Genomic DNA, 18,928 nt, shown 5'->3' with positions numbered 1-18,928 from the left:
TTTACTGGCTTGTACCCCAAACTGGACTGTGTGCAAGTGTATGCACAGCAGGGCAACACAAGATGATGTAAGCTGTGTTGTGGTGCTACCTCATAATTACTGTGTCATCTTTAAACACGTTTCTACTGTTTCTGTGCAGCTGCAGTAGCAAAGCCTTCTATAGATCATTCCAGGGCTGAGTGGGTGTTTAATGTAGTGCACAATACAGAGCTGGATGCTTGAAGACCTAGAGGTGATTGCTTTTGCTAAATGCAAGAGAAGGTGCTGTGAATGGTAATTGGATTCCCAGCTCAGGGTGCTGTTTCTGTAGAGTTGTGGATAGTATTGACTACCCTGGCAGGCTGGCTTTTCAAATGTGATGGTGGATATTTGGTATTAGGTAGCAATGAAACTCTTTGGGTCTGAGTCACAAACTGTTTTTGTTAGCGTTAGTACCATTTTGGATTGAATATCAGTGCTAATACCCTTCTGCAAAGGATTTAACCGACAAAGGTCAGTCTGTATTACTTTCCATATTCATAGTTGATTAGACTTATTTCCACAGGGGTTAAATATGTATCCAGTGGCAGTCCACCACCCATCCAATTTTTTGGCCAATTAAAATTTTTCTTTTTTGTTTTAAAATAGTTATTTATTTATTTATTTATTTTTGACCGACAGCATATCTCTTGATTTTGATTTGCAAATGATGTCTCGCCTTCAGTTTTGTTCCTTGACTTCTACATATCATTATATAGTTTTTAATAGACTCTTCAATAAAAGCAGGTCAGTAGGGGGTGCCGAGTGGCTCACCTAAGAGAAGCGCAGCCGCATGGTGCACAGGGTGAGTCATACAGCACAGGTTCGGTCCTGGATGTCGAAATAGGCCGGTTTTTGATGGGAAGCCCGAAGGGAGTGTATCATTGGATCTGGCGCTGCCGTGGGTTAGGGAGGAAAAACTGTTTCTCCCATGCTGGCCAGGTGTCCAGTGAGCTCAAGGGCTGACACCTGCAGGGCTGGCCCTTGTCCTCAGAGGTTGATGCCCCATCTTGGTAGTTTTGTCTTGTTCTAGAAGCATTTTACTTGATTAAAAAAATATGAAAATTCATATAGTATAGCCTATAGATGAAGTAATCGTGTGGTGTAGTTTAAGAAGGCTAGTGCCCCGTTCAGGTCAGTTTTGTCTCAGTCCAGCTTTTCACCCACTGCCTGTTTTGTTTAAATACGCAGGTAGTATGACTAAAACACGATTAATTGAATGCTGATATATGATGTATATTTTTTCTGTGTCTCCTAATAAACATTTTTAATCTCATTAAACAGATGATTAGCCACAACGAATCACAAGCAAGTAACAACTCTAAAGAAAAAAAAAAGGTTCTAAGTAACTCAAGTAACAAACTTACATTAGAACTTCAATGTAAAAAATGTGCTCCCTTGTTGAGCTGTTTTCAGTTAAAGCAAAGTCATTTTAAATACAAGCTATATTATCCTGATGTGTCTACAGCCAGCTGTACTGGAGGTATTACTTGTGGTAATATATTTGAAGGAGCAAATAAGGTAGAAGTCCCACTATAATGGTAAAAAGGGTGGTATTAATGTAAATTGTTCTTGAGAGCTGATCAAACTCCATGGAAGCAAGGGGTGAATTTTGTGAGTGGTAGTATCACACCTCCAGTCCTAACTCCAGTTTTACCACTGGCACGTGAATTAGGCCCTTAGAGAGGTGCGGCTATTGGAGCATTATCTGAAGATTGTTAAAGATTTTTAAGCCTTTTTATTTCCCTCTTCCCTCATACCCATTCTGAATGGAAATATAATCTAACATACTACTGTAATCTGACAGGTAAGGCTGTTTTGAAGGTTTGCACAGATCCTCATAGCTGCCATCTGGTGTTGACCCAGTTCCAGCAGGGGGGTAATAAGAGCAGAGTTCTTAAATATGACCTTGTTACAGTCTGTGGAGAGGGAGGGGAGGCAGGCCATGTGATGCTGTGACACTGCGCTTGTCTGTGCTCAGTTTTGTCTGGAATGGCATCAGTTCTTCTAAGAGGGGGTTAGGGTTATGGTTACGGTTAGGGAGAGGCAGAGTGAGGAAGGCAGACCATGTGATGCTGTGACACTGCACTTGTCTCTGCTCAGTTTTGTCTGGAATGGCAGCAGTTATTCTAGAAGGAGGGGGTTAGGGTTATGGTTAGTGTGGCAAAGTGCCCATCCCCTTTGTATTTATTTATGTATGTTATTAGGCTTCCAAGCCAAAGGCTGGGAAGCCTATTGTTGTTAAAGTTTTTTTTTTTTTTCTTCCCAAAACTTTAAACTGCTGCTGCTTTGAAGCTGTGTGACTGATCAGGTTCTGACTTGGCAGGTAACACGCTGGATACATTGGTTGTCAGATGCTGAAAAAATTTTGCTGCTGCGTCACTGCAGTTGGTGCCATGATGCATTTTTCAATAAAACCTTTTGAAATCTTCTTGGGAACCGGTGAAGCGATTGATCTGAAACTTGGCATATATCAACAGCATCCAAACCGGCATCAAGTTTGCGAAGCAGAAGTTTCTGAGATAAATTTTAATGTCAAAATGGCTGCCACAAATCTTAGCAAAACGCACCACCACTGTCTCCAGAGCTAGAGGGAGAGCCGCACTAGTCCCCTGGGACAGAGGGAGACTGCCCACTGCTCCCTTCTACGCTGCCAGGAGATTACACACTGCTCCCATCTTGGTTGTCAGGAGACTACACGCTGCGTCCACCTCCATCGCTTCCACCACCAGGAGCAGAGCAGCAGGAGTTGCCTCTGCCACCACCACCTTCACCGGCAGGAGCAGAGCGAGGGAGGCAGGCCATGTGATGCTGTGACACTGCACTTGTCTCTGCTCAGCTCTGTCCGGAATGGCAACAGTGCTTCTAGAAGGAGATGGTTAGGCTTTGGGTAACCAACTGAAGCGAGTCGGCAAATTTCAGGACATCATGATCTCGTTTGCAGGACGTTGCGGGACACTACGAAATAAAATAAAAAAATCCCTTACTTTAATGAAACCAAGAGCGCACTACATTTTCAACCTCTAGCAAAATAGCCTGAAGTTTCAGCAAGCTGTAAACCAGTTAAAACGACAACATGTGTAGCTAACGTTACCCAATTTTGCTTCAGCAGCTGCTAGCTATCGATATAATAGCTAGCAACGAGGTAAGTAATAGCGAGGTAAACACACACTACAGCAGTTAGTTAGCTAGGTAGTAGTGGTGCTTATACACTTTATCATAGGTTTCCTTTCCTGGATGTCGCTATTTCTCACCGACTGTAGCTATAGTTAGCTACTAGCTAGCTGGCTAGGTAATCCCTTATCAGCAATAACAACTGAACAACAGCTTTTTGAAGATTTCTCTGTGACAAACAGTTTTAGCATTCAGTAAATTGTAACTAAAATTATCTAAAACATTGCAAAAGGTGCTTTTATTATGTGACAAAACTATATTCACACAATGCCAAAAGAAACAGACACTTGATTTAGTTAGGTAGCTGGCTACTTCCATCAATCTCCTAATTTTTTATATTTGTATTTCCTCTCAGACCGAGCAGCTTCCAGTAGAGCCTTCTCCTTCAGTACATAGGAGTAAAACTGCTCATAGTTCACTTTGACCTAAGTCTCACTCTTGGTGAAGTCCACACTGCTCAGGTTCTGCTGGTCAGTCCTTGCATCTGTCATTAGTGAAAACAGTCTCTCGATGAAAGCGTTTGTGACAGGAATGATCAAAACAAATGAGACCAGGGCAGTCATGTTTGGCGTTTTTGTGCTCCTCAATAAAGTACACAATTTCTTTCCCACAGGATCTGTTGTGGTTCTGATTTCTTTCAGATATGGCAGAACAACACCCAACTCGTCATACAGAGCATCTATGTCGAGTTAGATATCTGAAGGGCTTCCAGTGCTTCACAGAGCTCAGAAAAGATTAACTTTTTCTTCAGTGCTAGGCATGCTAATTGCTTCAAGTGATTCTGGTCAGAGAAATCAAACCAAACCATTTTGTCAGGTACGTGAAAGCATATTGATAAAACACTAAAGTCTTCGTTGATCAAGGCAGTCTGTGAAGCAAGGCGTTTTTCTTTGCTAGATTTTCAGTTTGAGATTGGATTTTCAGTCCGTATAGTTCACAGGCTCTCACCTCATTTCCCCCAGCAAGGAGAACACCCTCGTGGAACATGTTCAGTGTGTGCTGTAAGAATGTCGGATCGATTTCAAGCTCAAACTGTATTCCCTCGCCATCCTTGTCGTTTTCAAAGTATTTCCACAGTGATCTCGGGCATTGATCTTCCCCGAGATCACTGGAAACAGCAGGAAACAAACTCAGCCACCTTGCTGGTACATGATTCTACAGTGTCTTGTACTCTTCTGTCACAAAATCAAAGATACTTTTTAATTTGGCGGATGATGAGAAGTGGCTGTAAATTTTTGTTATTGTGATCTCAATATCCAGTCTAAGCTTGTCAGCTGGATGGCGCGCACAGTTGTGTATTATGTGTGCCACACAGTTCGCCTTTTATGATGCCACTATTCTGGTCTCTGATCTTTTGGAAAACAGAGTTATGTTTCCCATAATTTACACTAGCGTTGTCAGCTGTGTAGACAAAAACCTTGTTAAACTCAGGCCATGTTCGTGCAGCCTTGCAGTATTCTGAGTGAATATGGCATCAGCTGTCTTCGTGATTTTATAACATTTTATTTTGTACACCAAGTTTGTGTGTCCAGATTCGGAGTGCGAGTGGAAACAGTTTCGTATTGCCATGGTTTGAGGCATCTGAAGCAACAGAAAAGAACGGCCTTGTGTCAGCTTTTAAGTAACTCTCGGTCTCGATCATTTTAGAATTTAAATTGCTTAAGCACTTTGAAAGAGGCAGCAGCACACCTTTAACTATTGTAGCATGCTTTGTTTGACGGCATGACATTTTCCTTGCAATGTCAGAATCTGGAAAGACAGTAAAGTTTCATTGCCCAGGTGGCTGACCTATAGGAATGCCCATGGCGTACCGTGTGGGAGACACTAGTCACTTCTGTAGGAATTACTTTGTCCACATTGCTGTCCTTTGGCCTTACAAAGAAACTGGACATAGATTTGTTTTTCTCTCTTTGCAATGCATTTTTTTCTGTAAGACTCACCCATGCTATGCCGTTTTACGCAAGCCTCACACCCATGTGTGATAGTAAAAGTTCTGCGCAGATGGTGCATTCTGCTTTCTGTGAATCTCCTGACACTGATTTAATCCATAGGTATACTGTTTCCCATTCTTTGTTGTAGCAACATAACCTTTTTGTTTTTGGAGGATCCATTTTCTTTAACTGCAATTCCAAATTAACTGTAGCAATCTACTGTACTGTACAGTAATTGCACACATGATTCACGTATGAGGTGTCAGGTCAGTAAACCCACCTCGCTTTCCCCAGTGAGCGCCAATATTCACGGAGGCTCATTACCATGGAAATGGGATTAAACAAACCATTTAAACAAAAGGAAGGCATGTTGGAACTTGTAGTCTATTTACCAAAACTATGTTAACCTTATTAATGTCGATGATATTAACCATAGTGTTAGATTATAACATATTTGCAAATTTTCAAATGGCTATTTTGCGGGACATTTTGTAGATGTTGCGGGATGCGAGACAAAGGATCCAATTGCAGGACTGTCCTGTGATTTTTGCGGGATGGTTGGTCATCCTAGTTAGGGTTTGGGTGACACACAAAACTACTCCGCTCCTTCTGTTCCACTTTTTTATTTATTTATTTATTTTTATTTTTTAATTCTAGCAATAAAAACAGGTTCTTGTTTTTTTCATCATGTTTCCTGGTGTTTATGATTGTATTCTATGGATTCGTAATCCTCCTTTATTACTGTTTCTGTCATCCTGGATATTTGGCTTGTTTAATATAGTGACCAGCGTATGAGCATGTTGGAAAATGTCAGTTAGTGCACAAACTATGGCCACTTTTATAGACTTGTCTATATTGTCTAAGTGTGGTGGACTTTTATACCATCAGTGCATTTTACAAACAATAACTACACAATTGCAGCAAGAGAATTGCAGGGCTTAATCCTGATTAATCGCTTTGAAAATATATCCTAATATGTGCACACCATTTTTGTATACTGAAAACATATTGAACATATATATTAATTTCTGTATACTGAAAACATGTTCAAAATTGAATATATATATATATATATATATATATATATATATATATATATATATATATATATATATATATATATATATATATATTCTCATTTCAGATGACCGCTACATTTATTTAAAAAAAAAAAAAGGTCACCAATTATTTTTATAGTTTCCTCCCCAATTTAGTAATGTCCAATTATTTTTAGGCTCCGCTAACTACTCCCACCTCTGAGCTGATTCGCTGTCCTCCAAAGCGTGTGCCATCATCTTCCCACTTCTTTACGCACTACAGACTCAACATGCAGCCACCCAGAGCTACAGCGTTGTAGGACAACGCAGCTTACAGGCAAGCCTGCAGGTGTCACTGGTGCGCGGTGAGCCACGGACACCCTAGCCGACCTAGCCCTCCCCTCTCCCTGGTCAGAGCTCAGCCAATTCTGCGCCACCCCCTTTTGAGCTCCCGTCCTCAGTCAGCACTGCACTCTACACGGAGTGCCTTTTACTGGATGCGCCACTCGGGAGCCCCCCAAAGCTGAAAAACACAAAGAATGATATTTCATTTTTTTTATTAATACCATTTAGTAACCCCTACTCTTCTTCACTTTGAACAAAGATGCATGTTTGTGATTTTGAAGGTGATTTGCGAAGGGCCACTTCTAGTTTTAATCTGCTGACACATGGTTCATTGTATATCTTTAACATTTAAGCCAGTTTCCAAACATTTTAGATCTGGTTCAAGTTTAAACATAAAATAAATGTCCTGACACATTAAACTAGGGAGCGCTGCATTGGTCTGGCATGGAAGGGTGATAGAGGGGGATTGAACCTTCCAGCTTGGGTGAGAGGACAGCAATTCAAAGCTGAGCGGCTCTGTCTGCTCAAACTGTGTGGAATGATGTCTCTTGTACTAAGAAACGCCCCACATAAAATGTATTCATTATTATAAATCACACAAACTGATATTGTAGCAAAAAACAAAGTCATTTTTCACTTTGAAATGGAGCCATTTGTTCTGTCCACGGGATGGCATCTGTACACAGGAGAAGATGGGCTGGAATTTTAAACAACTCTTATTGGCCGATTTCCCGTGTATGATTTAAATGAGCAATAACACACAGGAATTTCAGTCATTACATACCTTCTGCACACCCTGTACTCTGTTATTGTGCATATAAAAAATGGACAATTACAAAATGATAACATTCAGTATTCACTCGCTTTACAAAGTTAGAGCTGTACAGTAGTGCAAAAAATAACCTGCACGATCATGTGATCGCTAATAACCAATCAGACCACTTAGCTTGTCCATGCCACTGTCTAAAGTAACTTTATAAATCCCTAACACTGCCGATTGTCCTTAAAGAGTATAATGGTAGAGCCTGTTTCCAATATCTGTTAATCATGCCTGTCATGGCCTTTACACCACTAACCAACCTTTCTTTCTTCCTTTTTTGCAGCATTTTCACCTGGAACCATAAACCTATTGTCTTGCTACCTTTTCCCTTTACTTTCACATTGCTTCTTTCTTAGAAATCTGTTATTCCTGTAGTGCCTTGTAGGTCCAGGGATTGGAAATGATATGTTTCATCACTAGAATATGCATGAGCACCTCTTGACTGATTGAATGTTCTCTGTGTGATGGGGATTTCCTTTTTAAACACTATTCCAGTCTCTCAAGTAAACCATTATATTGCTAGATATGAAGTGTATAAGCACACTCACTACCATAGACAGCACAATAAATCAATTTGATCTGTGCTTTATTACAAATACCAGACTCCAAGCAGTATAGACCTGATGCACTTTAAGAAACAAGTGGTGAGATGCAGGGACAGCTTCATTACAAATACCAGACTCCAAGCAGTATAAACTTGATGCACTGCTGGTTATTAATCCGGTCTCAAAACTATCCCAGGAGATCTTTGGTTTTCCTCTAGCGAGATGCTGAACAGGAGAGATTCTAGTCCAAGGACAGTCAAGAGGCTGTGCAGACTGAAAAGCATTGAGATCTGAGAGGCCTCATGTCTGATGCTTATAATTCTAAAGACAGTGCAGCCTATCTGACAGTTACAGACTACGGTGCTTCTAGAAGTGGACAAGGCGATTGGGGCGAAGCTGAAGGCAGCACAGGAGTATGCAAGCCCCTGTGTTAGACAAGGCAGCTGTAACAAGTACAGCACTGTTGAAGCTCTTAGCTAGCAGGAATAGGCGACACACAAAGCTACTCAACCCCTTTTATTCCACTTTTTTTGTTGTTTTAGAAGCATTGCCCAGATTCCCTAAGCTCAACAGATAAACTATTTGTATTTTAGTTGCTTTCTTGTTTAACGCTTCATCTTCCTCACCTAGTCCAGCCCTGCATTACTAAAATCAAAGGGAACCTTCCGAGCGACACTGTTTTAGCTTTCTAGATTTTAGTAAGTAGCTGCCTACAGTGACTCACTCTTCCCCAGGTATGTTTTATATTAACCCCAAGAGTGGTTGGTGACTCAGGTGGGTAGCGCACAGGTCCCTGCAATAAGGACCCAAGTTCAAATCTGTGTCTGCCTACAATGCTGGCATAATCTTCTTACAAAAGGACTGTTCCTCTGCTTCTCACAGCAAAACCTGAACTAGCCTTGATCTTTTGTTAAGGTTAAAGCTTTTGTGCCCTGTGTCTTGCGATTTAGTCCTACTAATAAATAAAGTTTCTAATAAATTCCTGCAAGAGAATTAAGGCCTGGTATTCCCTGCCCATGTTAGTCCATGTTAGTTCTAGCTTCCATTTCCCTTCAAGGAAGTGGACAGTGCACTGCAGTAGTGTTCAAATACAGTACATTTGCTGAGCTGCTTCTCCTCAAGACACGATTCTGAGCTTTGCTATTCCATTAAAAGCATGTCAGTATTCTAGTCCTGGAACCTGGGTGTCCAGTTTCAGGGCCTCTACAGTGTTATAAGGGGTTTTACACCATCATCACCAACCCTAGTCGATATTGGTAAACTGAGTCTGCCAACCCATTACAAAATCTGTGGTAAATTAACACTTTGTACACTAATTTGGTCAACATTGTACAGTAGTTCAACTAAGGCTGAAAATGGTAAAAGACATTTTTAAATACAAAGTGTGTAACTGAAAACATCCTGTTTTATTTTTTTTATTTCTAAAGAAGTGGTGTGGTATATATATATATATATATATATTATATATATATATATATATATATAATATATATATATATATATAATATATCTATTATATATATATAATAACCACTATGCAACAATTTGGGTTAGGGTCGTAAGTGTTATTTCCTAATTGCTTATGCCTCAAAAGTATAGAAAATGGCTATTATTCCCCACAAACTTTGCTTTTGTGACCAGGACAGTGATATTTTGAAATTTACCTATTTCCAATGAGAAAACGGGCGAATTTGTGTCTTTTCGTTCACATAAAGTCAGAAAAAAACAACATATGAATCCAAATTAACATGTATTTATACTAAAGTAATACAAAAATGACTACAAAAGATTTAGAAGTGAGTAGTTTTTCGAGATTTACGATTATACTGTAAATCACTTTCACGAATCAGCCCCCAAATGGAGTCTCCCATCATGTTCTCGTTATAATGTCCTTGGTAGCGGCATTCAAAGTCCAGTATATCCTGGTAGAAGCGCTCACCTTGCTCCTCTGAGTACGCTCCCATGTTCTCCTTGAATTTATCAAGATGAGCATCAAGGATATGGACTTTGAGGGACATCCTACAGCCCATTGTGCCGTAGTTCTTCACCAGAGTCTCAACCAGCTGCACATAGTTTTCGGCCTTGTGAGTGCCCAGAAAGCCCCGAACCACTGCAACAAAGCTGTTCCAAGCCGCTTTCTCCTTACTAGTGAGCTTCTTGGGGAATTCATTGCACTCCAGGATCTTCTTTATCTGTGGTCCGATGAAGACACCGGCTTTGACCTTTGCCTCAGACAGCTTAGGGAAGAAGTCTTGAAGGTAGTTGAAGGCTGCCGACTCCTTATCTAGAGCTCTGACAAATTGTTTCATAAGGCCCAATTTGATGTACAGTGGTGGCATCAGCACCTTCCGGGGGTCCACCAGTGGCTCCCACTTGACGTTGTTCCTCCCCACAGAGAACTCGGTCCGCTGTGGCCAGTCCCGCCTGTGGTAGTGCGCCTTGGTGTCCCTGCTGTCCCAAAGGCAAAGATAGCAGGGAAACTTGGTAAAACCGCCTTGGAGATCCATCAGCAATGCCACCATTTTGAAGTCTCCTATGACCTCCCAGCCGTACTCATCATAATTCAAGGCGTCCAGCAAGGTCTTGATGCTGTTGTAATCCTCTTTGAGGTGCACCGAGTGAGCCAGGGGAAGAGACGGGTACTTGTTACCATTATGGAGCAGCACGGCTTTGAGGCTCCTGGATGAGCTGTCAATGAAGAGGCGCCACTCATTCTGGTTACAGGCGATTCCGATTGCCTCGAACAGACTGGTCACATTGTGGCAGAAGCAGAGCCCATCTTGACGGGTGAAGAAGCTGGAAAAAGGTTGGTGACGCTTCCTCTGATCTGCGACTTGCACACTTTCATCCAACAAGTTCCACTGCTTGAGCCTAGACGTCAAAAGCTCGGCATTGGACTTGGTGACCAAGATCTCTAATCAAGTCGTTGAGGTCATTTTGGTTGGGGTAGTATGGGTTTCTCTCCTCAGCTCCACCTCTGAAATTGTCATCTGGATCTACAACGTCTTCCTCGCTCTCTGACTTGCTACTCTCTTCTAAAGACAGCTGCTCTCTCTCCGGAGGAGTGGGTACGGGGAGCTCATGGCAGTGTGGCACCGGGGTGATGGATGAAGGAAGGTCCGGATACATGATAGCAGGTGCGTTCTTGCCAGTCCGACCTTTGGAAGGGTCCACTATGCAGAAGTAGCAGTTGCTTGAGTGGTCAGTGGGTTCCCGCCAAATTCTTGGGATAACGAACTTCATGGCTCTCTTTTCCCCTCTGTACCATCCTACAAAAATACATTTATTTCACCCATGACTATGTGTAAGAGATTCTCGCAACATTTTTCATATATGATATATTTTTTCAATAACATTGAAAATTGTAAAACATTTTAAAATTAAAAACTTTTACAATTTTAAAAATTAACACATTTTATAACATAAAATTCAGAGCAACAATTGTCCATCTTACCTTCCAGAGTTTTTTTGCAGTGCTCGCAGGTGAAATGAGGTGCCCAGGGCTTGTCTTGATCCCAGACAGGCATGCCGAAATATGCCTTGTAGGCCTCACACATCTTAGCAGATGCTTCCACAGAGTACTTTTTCGCTCTTGTCTTGATAATTTGACCGTAGACATAGCAAAATGTGTCTGCCGGATGCTTGCACCCTCTTGATGCCATCTCAGAAAAATGCAGATATGTGTCCACTTAGGCAGCTGGAACTAAACTGAACTGGTGGGCTTAAGGCCCCTGTATTTATACTACTATTTATATTACTGGAAAGTTCTAGAAGTTACTCCAAGTTTACTCAGCTCTGAATCTATCTGGAATGTTCTGGAAAATGGTAAATTTCAAAATATCACTGTTCTGGTCACAAAAGCAAAGTTTGTGGGGAATAATAGCCATTTTCTATACTTTTGCGGCATAAGCAATTAGGAAATAACACTTACTACCCAGGAACCAAAAAAAATAAAAAATGTGTTACACGGTGTAATCCATGTAGTACTTTATTACTGTAGAAAAATACCCCCTCCAGCAGCAGCTATAAAAGGATTTTCTTTTTACATCTCTCAGCCCCCACACTCTCATCATTCACATTATCCAAATATGCAGGCCTAGAAAAGCCAATTCCATTCAAAATTAGTTTGCTCTTATAGTATTAAAAAACAGAACTGCACTATCATATTTTAAGGCATTTATTTTAACAAATTTCACAATGTCCATTGAAACTTTAATTTGCACGGTACTACATATTACACAATACAACAGTTTTACTATTTGCATTCCATCGCAAAAATCAACGTTCTAATTCTGAGCTAATCTTCCCCCCCCCCCCCCCCCCAACCATGCAGTCTCAGAGTGGAGGAGAGAGGAAGGTGCCTGCTCATACTTTCAGAGTTTGCTCTGTGTGAGATTTGAACCACTAATCCTTTGGCCAGAGTGAATATGATAACCAATGAGCCATTACACTGCACAGTGTGTGTTTTCACAACCATTGCAGTAACCCTTTCCCCACTCAGTAGCTGTGTCTGTGATTCAAGGTTCCTGCTTGTTAAAAACCCAAATTAAAGAGATTTTAGGCCATACCATTCTGTTTAAGGGTCATACCCAACCTTTAAAAAATGAAATCCTGCCTCTTGGTAGCACAACGTTTTCATTCAGCTCGTTGACATACTATACATTCACAGAGATTAGGACCCCATGTCCCATGTAGACCTAGACTGTGTGTGAAGCCTTGAACATGAAAATAAGTTTATAGTCAAGGGAAGCTTGTGAGAAAGTTTAACAACGGATAAGGTGGTTTTTAAAGCCTTGGGTACATCTTCAAGCCATGCCATACCTTAGTTTTGAACCCTACATGTGCAATGCTGTTCCCTGTGTTGAAGCCCCTGGTTTTAAACCCTACATGTTATGTAGAGCTGTCCTTGTGTTGAAGCCCCTGGTTTTGAACCCTACATCTGCAATGCAGTTCCCTGCAGTGAGCCTGTCTGTGTTTCAGAGCCTCGGATCAACGCCTCTGATGATGTGGTCCTGCCCACCGATTCATACAGCCCTCCCATCACCCTGCAGTGCAACCTGACCAACGCACACTCTGTGCACAGCCAGAGCTACTGGATGAAGAACGGAGTGGAGATTGAAGGAACCAGGGCAGATGATAAGAACACAGAGTACAGGTTAGTTTCCTGACGATCGGAGCAGTGACCGGGTACCAAAATTCACTTTTTGAGTTTCCAAAATGTATCTAAAAGCAGTTGACACATGGTCCCCAGTAGCACACCTAAAGGCATTATGGCGGGGCTTGCTGGATTGAAGCTCCTAAAGGCATTATGCCACCATGCTTGCTGGACTGAAGCTCCTAAAGGCATTGCGGCAGGGGCTTGCTGGATTGAAGCTTCTAAAGGCATTATGGCAGGGGCTTGCTGGATTGAAGCTTCTAAAGGCATTATAGCGGGGCTTGCTGGATTGAAGCTCCTAAAGGCATTACGGCAGGGGCTTGCTGGATTGAAGCTCCTAAAGGCATTATAGCAGGGGCTTGCTGGATTGAAGCTCCTAAAGGCATTATAGCGGGGCTTGCTGGATTGAAGCTCCTAAAGGCATTACGGCAGGGGCTTGCTGGATTGAAGCTCCTAAAGGCATTATAGCAGGGGCTTGCTGGATTGAAGCTCCTAAAGGCATTATAGCGAGGCTTGCTGGATTGAAGCTCCTAAAGACATTACGGCAGGGGCTTGCTGGACTGAAGCGCCTAAAGGCATTATGGCGGGGCTTGCTGGACTGAAGCTCATTGTGAGTTGCCGATCTCGCTGACCCCATGGACCAGAGCAATGGAAAGTTCTATATAAATGTCCAGAAATGCAAGGATCCACTGACTCCACGGAAGGGAATGCGGAGACTGCCAACGAAGGGCTATCATCTCTTTAGCTGCTAAAAGGCCAGCCAGCCAAATCCATTTCTGCTGTAAAGATGAGTGATGGTCATTCAGCAAAAAGACCATAGAAGAGCAAGGAATATTCTTTTTCGAGAATATTGGATAGAGAAGAGCAAACCTTATTCTAGAATGTAGCTACATCCGGACACACTCAAACCATATGAAAAACGATGTCCCCACGGTTCCCTGGGAACATAGTGTACACATCGGGGTAGGGGTGAGTTTTTTTTTTTTCATTTGAAATTGTATCCGAGGGGTTAAGTGTATTCTATGAATAACATTTAAATTAATCAGCTGATGATTAGATTTTTGGAAAGCTTAGATTATTCCAAACAGTATCCCAGCAAATTTCTTCATTTGCAGAATATATGTCTCTATTCCAAATAGCATTAACCGCCAACAATTTATACAAGGCCCATAAGACACTTCACATACATAGGTGAGTATAAAGTGTGGAGACCAACTCCTTCATTTACCCTCTGTGTTCAGCATATCATGCAAAGTGTGAGGTGGCAGTTCTGTCCCCCAGGGAACCCCACAGGCACGCATTGCAGAGCGAAGACAAAGATTTAAAAAAAAGAAAGACGTATCCGGTAAATTATAACACAGTTGTAGGTCTTGGAATGTGCAAAGGCAGTCATCTTTACGAAAATACCACAGAGTGTAAATCCCCCTCTCCCTCCAATTCTGGAATATCCACCAGGTGCCATACCATAATCAAATAAGAGATTATGGGACCAAAGCATAATTTGTATTGCTTAAGGGGAATACCAGCGTAAACCAAGTCTTGAAGTCTATATGGAGTTGCTGAGTTTTCCTCTAACTGTTGCTATGAAACAGGAGTGTTAGGATCGAGCCACACCATGATCAGGCAGAGCATGTATGACCAAAAATAATATTTGAAGTTTTGGTAAAGACAGTCCACGATAATATATGCTGAATTTGGTATGTGGCCACTTCCCTTTCCATATGAATTTAGAGATTATAGAATGCAGTTTATCCTAATAACCAATATGGGAAGCATCAAACTGAAAAAATTGATGTGTGGGAGTACTTTCATTTTTATTATGGCGATACAGGCTTGGAGCGAATCAGGAAGATGCATCTACCTGTTTAAATGGCCCTCAGCCTGTCTAAATATCTTTTATAAAGTTAGTTAGTACAATAGAATGTAAAGAGGGATAGATTTCTACACCAAGATATTTAAAATGCTTAACTATCAGTATGTTTGAGGGACAGACTATGTCTCGCAACGTTCAAAGGCATAAGTGTAGACTTAGTTAAGTTAATTTTATATCCAGATAGTGCACTGAAATAGTTAAAAATATCTATAAGATGGGAGAGCGATTGGGAAACATTTTTAACAAACAATAACACATCATCTGCTTAAAGCGAAATGTGATTTTGCATATGTTTGACACTGATAGTGGTAAAAAGAACAGACGGGTGGACTTGACTGGTGGCTTGAGCGAGTGGTTCGAGTGACAGAGCAAACAGTAGAGGGCAGAGAGAACAGCCCTGGCAAGTTCCCCTGGAGATAGCAAACTGTGGAGAGCATTTGTTGCCTGTAAGCACCATCGCTGAGGGATTAGCATCTAAAATTGTTATCATATTAATAAACCCTGCCCCAAGCCCCATGTGATCTAAAACCGACCAGTCCCATTCCAGCCGGTCAAAAGCTTTTTTAGCATCTAATGAAAGGACAGCACCTTTTCAGTTTCAAATTGGAGGACTACCAGGATGCAGTTATCATTCCACGGTATCGCAACTTTGACCAGCCTCATCGCTTCTATGTGGCAGATGTCTATACAGATCTTACACCACTTGGTAAATTCCCATCCCCAGAGTATGAAACCTTTGCTGAGTACTATAAAACTAAGTATAATCTTGATCTGTCAAACCTCAACCAGCCGCTTTTGGATGTGGACCACACTTCTTCAAGACTGAATCTGTTAACTCCTCGACACCTAAATCAGAAAGGTAAAGCACTTCCCTTGAGCAGTGCAGAAAAGAGGAAAGCTAAGTGGCAGAGTCTGCAGAATAAACAGATTTTGGTTCCTGAACTCTGTGCAATCCACCCGATCCCAGCTTCATTGTGGAGGAAAGCAGTCTGCCTCCTCAGTATCCTCTATCATCTGCACTGCCTTCTATCAGCAGAGGAACTGAGGGCCCAGACGGCCATTGATGCCGGTGTAGGGGTCAGAACTCTTCCTCCTGACTTCAGGTACCCAAACTTGGATTTTGGTTGGCAAAATTCTATTGACAGCAAGTCTTTCATCTCAAGTCCTAGCTCTTGCACAGAAGAAGATGAAAACTACTGTATGCACAACACAACTGTAGTCCCTGAAAATGCTACACATCAAGGTACTAATATAGAAAACTCCACATCAGAGTGGTGTAACCAAACGCCTATGAACAATAAAGCTTCTTTTGAAAAGTCATCTGACAAGCTTCATGTAACCAGCCTCTCTGAGCGGAGCAGAGATACAAATACCTTTGTTTGTGCTAAGAGTCTCACAAATGGCACTGCTGATGACCTGCAAGAAGATAATGATTGCCAGCATTATTCACTAACCTCCTCACCAGGAAGTAATAGTCCTATTTAAAGAGCCACCAATTAAGATACTCAGAATTAATGATAAATCAAGCCCAATAAGACCTTTGCGAAGGCAATTAAGGAAAACACCTGAATCTAAGTAGAATGTCCATGAGGCAATTAAGGAAAAGTTCATTCAGTTAAAACAAGAGAGAAAGTCCAGTGCAGAGATAAACCCCTTACTAAAATGTAGCAGTAAATTGAAATAGCTTCACCTAATTTTACCTTATGGAATCTGAAAGGCCCACTTTAAAAATGAGAACAAAATTACTTATTTAGCAATTGAACAGAGAATTAAATTAACCTGGCCAGGTATTCTGATACTCAATTAAGAGCAGCAGGCAGCAAATTACTTATGCTGCACTCATGTAGCTAGTGTTACAATGGGGCATCAATATCCACAGCCATATGAATAACATGAAGGAGACGGTAAACATTATCTGCTGCTAGACGGGTCTTTTTGATCTTGGTGAATTAATTTAGTCATATAGGCATCAAGTCTACGTGAGAGCACCTAGGCGTACAATTTAACAACCGAAATGGGGTGGTAGCTAGCACCGAGAGAGGGTCCTTATCGTTTTTTAGTAATAGGAATATGATAGCTGTATTAACATCACTGCGAAAAGAACCCCTCTATAGCCGTTTGCACCATCTCCAAGAAAAGGGGTCCTAGTTAATTCCAAAAATTGAGAAAAAATTCGGGCGGTATACCATCAGACCCAGGAGATATACCCTTACTCATATCCTCCTAGAGCTGATGATTGATCACCGTGAGGTGTAGCAATTTAAGGCTCTGCAGAAATTGCACACATTTGTCTCTGTCATAGGAGAGATCTGAACTGTATAGATTAGAATAAAAGGAACGAAATTCAAAATGTATCTGGAATGGATCAGACACTATCTCCCTGCCTGGACTTAATAGATGGAATATCTGCAAAATGTTCATTGCTCTGATACCATTAAAATCGTAATTTTGTCTAGCCCTATGGATGAGGAATTCTGTATGCTACCCAAGTAAAATATCCAAATCAAACCAAATAACTTCTGCGAAAGAGGTCTGGAAAGTATGGTCTAAAAAAGCAAGTTTAGTTTCCAATTCTTTAATTTCACTAAGGCGTGACGTGTTAAGATTAGAGGCAAATACCCCCTTGGACTTTTCCACATTTTTTTGTGTTACAACATGAAATCAAAATGGATTTAATTAGGAGTTTTTGCCACTGATCAACACATAAAAAAAGTCCATAATATCAAAGTGAAAATAAAATCTACAAATTGTTGTGTTAATTACAAATACAAAACAGAAAATAATTGATTGCTTAAGTTTTCACCCCCTTGAGTCAATATTTGGTAGAGGCACCTTTGACGGCAATTACAACCTTGAGTCTATTTGGATAAGTCTCCACCAGCTTTCTAGCCCTTCTAGTCCGGATACTCATTTTTTGAGGACAGTCTGTTCTAGACAGATCACAGTTGTACCATCTTCTCTCCATTTCTTAATAGTGGACTTTACTGTGCTCCAGGGGATATTCAGTGCCTTGGAAATGTTCTTATATCCTATCCCTGATTGGTGCCTTTGAAGAACCTTATAACGGATTTGCTTTGAATGTTCCTTTGTCTTCATGATGTAGTTTTTGTTAATAAATGTACTATCCCATAGACAACCCCCCCCATAATCGCCACCAAACCCCACCCCCAGGGTGACCAGATAGCAAGAGTTAAAAATACGGACACTTTCAGTTGACACATGGAGGAAAGAAACCGTGTTTAAATGAACTACTGCACAAAGCAAGTGACGAAAACTACGTATCTTTCTTCTGTAGACAGGCTTTTTTGATCCCTTCTTCTCCTTGTGTGCATTACAGTTAGACAAAAACAAAAACATAGAGAAATACAATAATAATAATAATAATAATAATAATAATAATAATAAATAATAATAATAATAATAATAATAAAAAAAATACTCCAAAGCGGTAAACTTTCTTGTTTACTGTTCAGATGATAGCAATGTTTTATCAGCCTATCGGTCTGCACTGATTTTTCTGTGATCTCCTGTACTGTACATAGCAGGTGGGACAAAGTCAGTTCTACATTGTTTTGATTTAGGTTGCTAAAATCTAATTTTCAGCATTGGATGTAAAATACCGAAATGGACAACAAAGCAAAACCAGCAAGGTATGTTTTAGCTGAGGATAGGGTCAGTTTCCCAAAGAAACTGTACATGCATATGGAGGTAATTTATTGCACATCTTGCGACTTAAAGAAAATACGATCCATTGCTGTTTAGCTTCAGAGTCACACATTAAACCAAAGGCTACTTCAGAGGCTCCTGAACAAAACGTAAAACAAACAACAGCTTTCAGAAAACGGACTGGAAAGTCAGCGCAGACAAAAAAAAAAAAAAAGTACTCTTGTGTTGGTTGTAGCCAAGTTAAATCAGCACTACAGGTACAATTTAAGCACAATTACCTCGGTTCAAACAATCCGCTGTTTACTTTTTTTAATGCAGTTGGAATTTTAGACCTGAATAGACACATTTTCTAGTTTTAACACGG

General features: G+C 41.0%; 1 protein-coding gene across 3 annotated transcripts in view; it reads left to right on the top strand.

Annotated features, from left to right (window-relative positions):
• Positions 1–18,928, top strand: part of LOC121294834 (neuroplastin-like) — a 78,899-nt gene that overhangs the window by 23,165 nt on the left and 36,806 nt on the right. For all 3 annotated transcript variants that reach the window (XM_041218954.1, XM_041218953.1, XM_041218955.1), the window contains one exon: positions 12,851–13,025. In XM_041218954.1, the coding sequence (XP_041074888.1) occupies positions 12,851–13,025 (175 nt within the window). The remainder of the gene's footprint in view (positions 1–12,850; positions 13,026–18,928) is intronic.

The sequence above is a fragment of the Polyodon spathula genome, chromosome 19 (genome assembly GCF_017654505.1).
Source record: "Polyodon spathula isolate WHYD16114869_AA chromosome 19, ASM1765450v1, whole genome shotgun sequence".
Classification (NCBI taxonomy): Eukaryota; Metazoa; Chordata; class Actinopteri; order Acipenseriformes; family Polyodontidae; genus Polyodon; species Polyodon spathula.
Note: the sequence above shows the minus strand (reverse complement) of the source record. Positions and strands in the feature narration are given on the sequence as shown.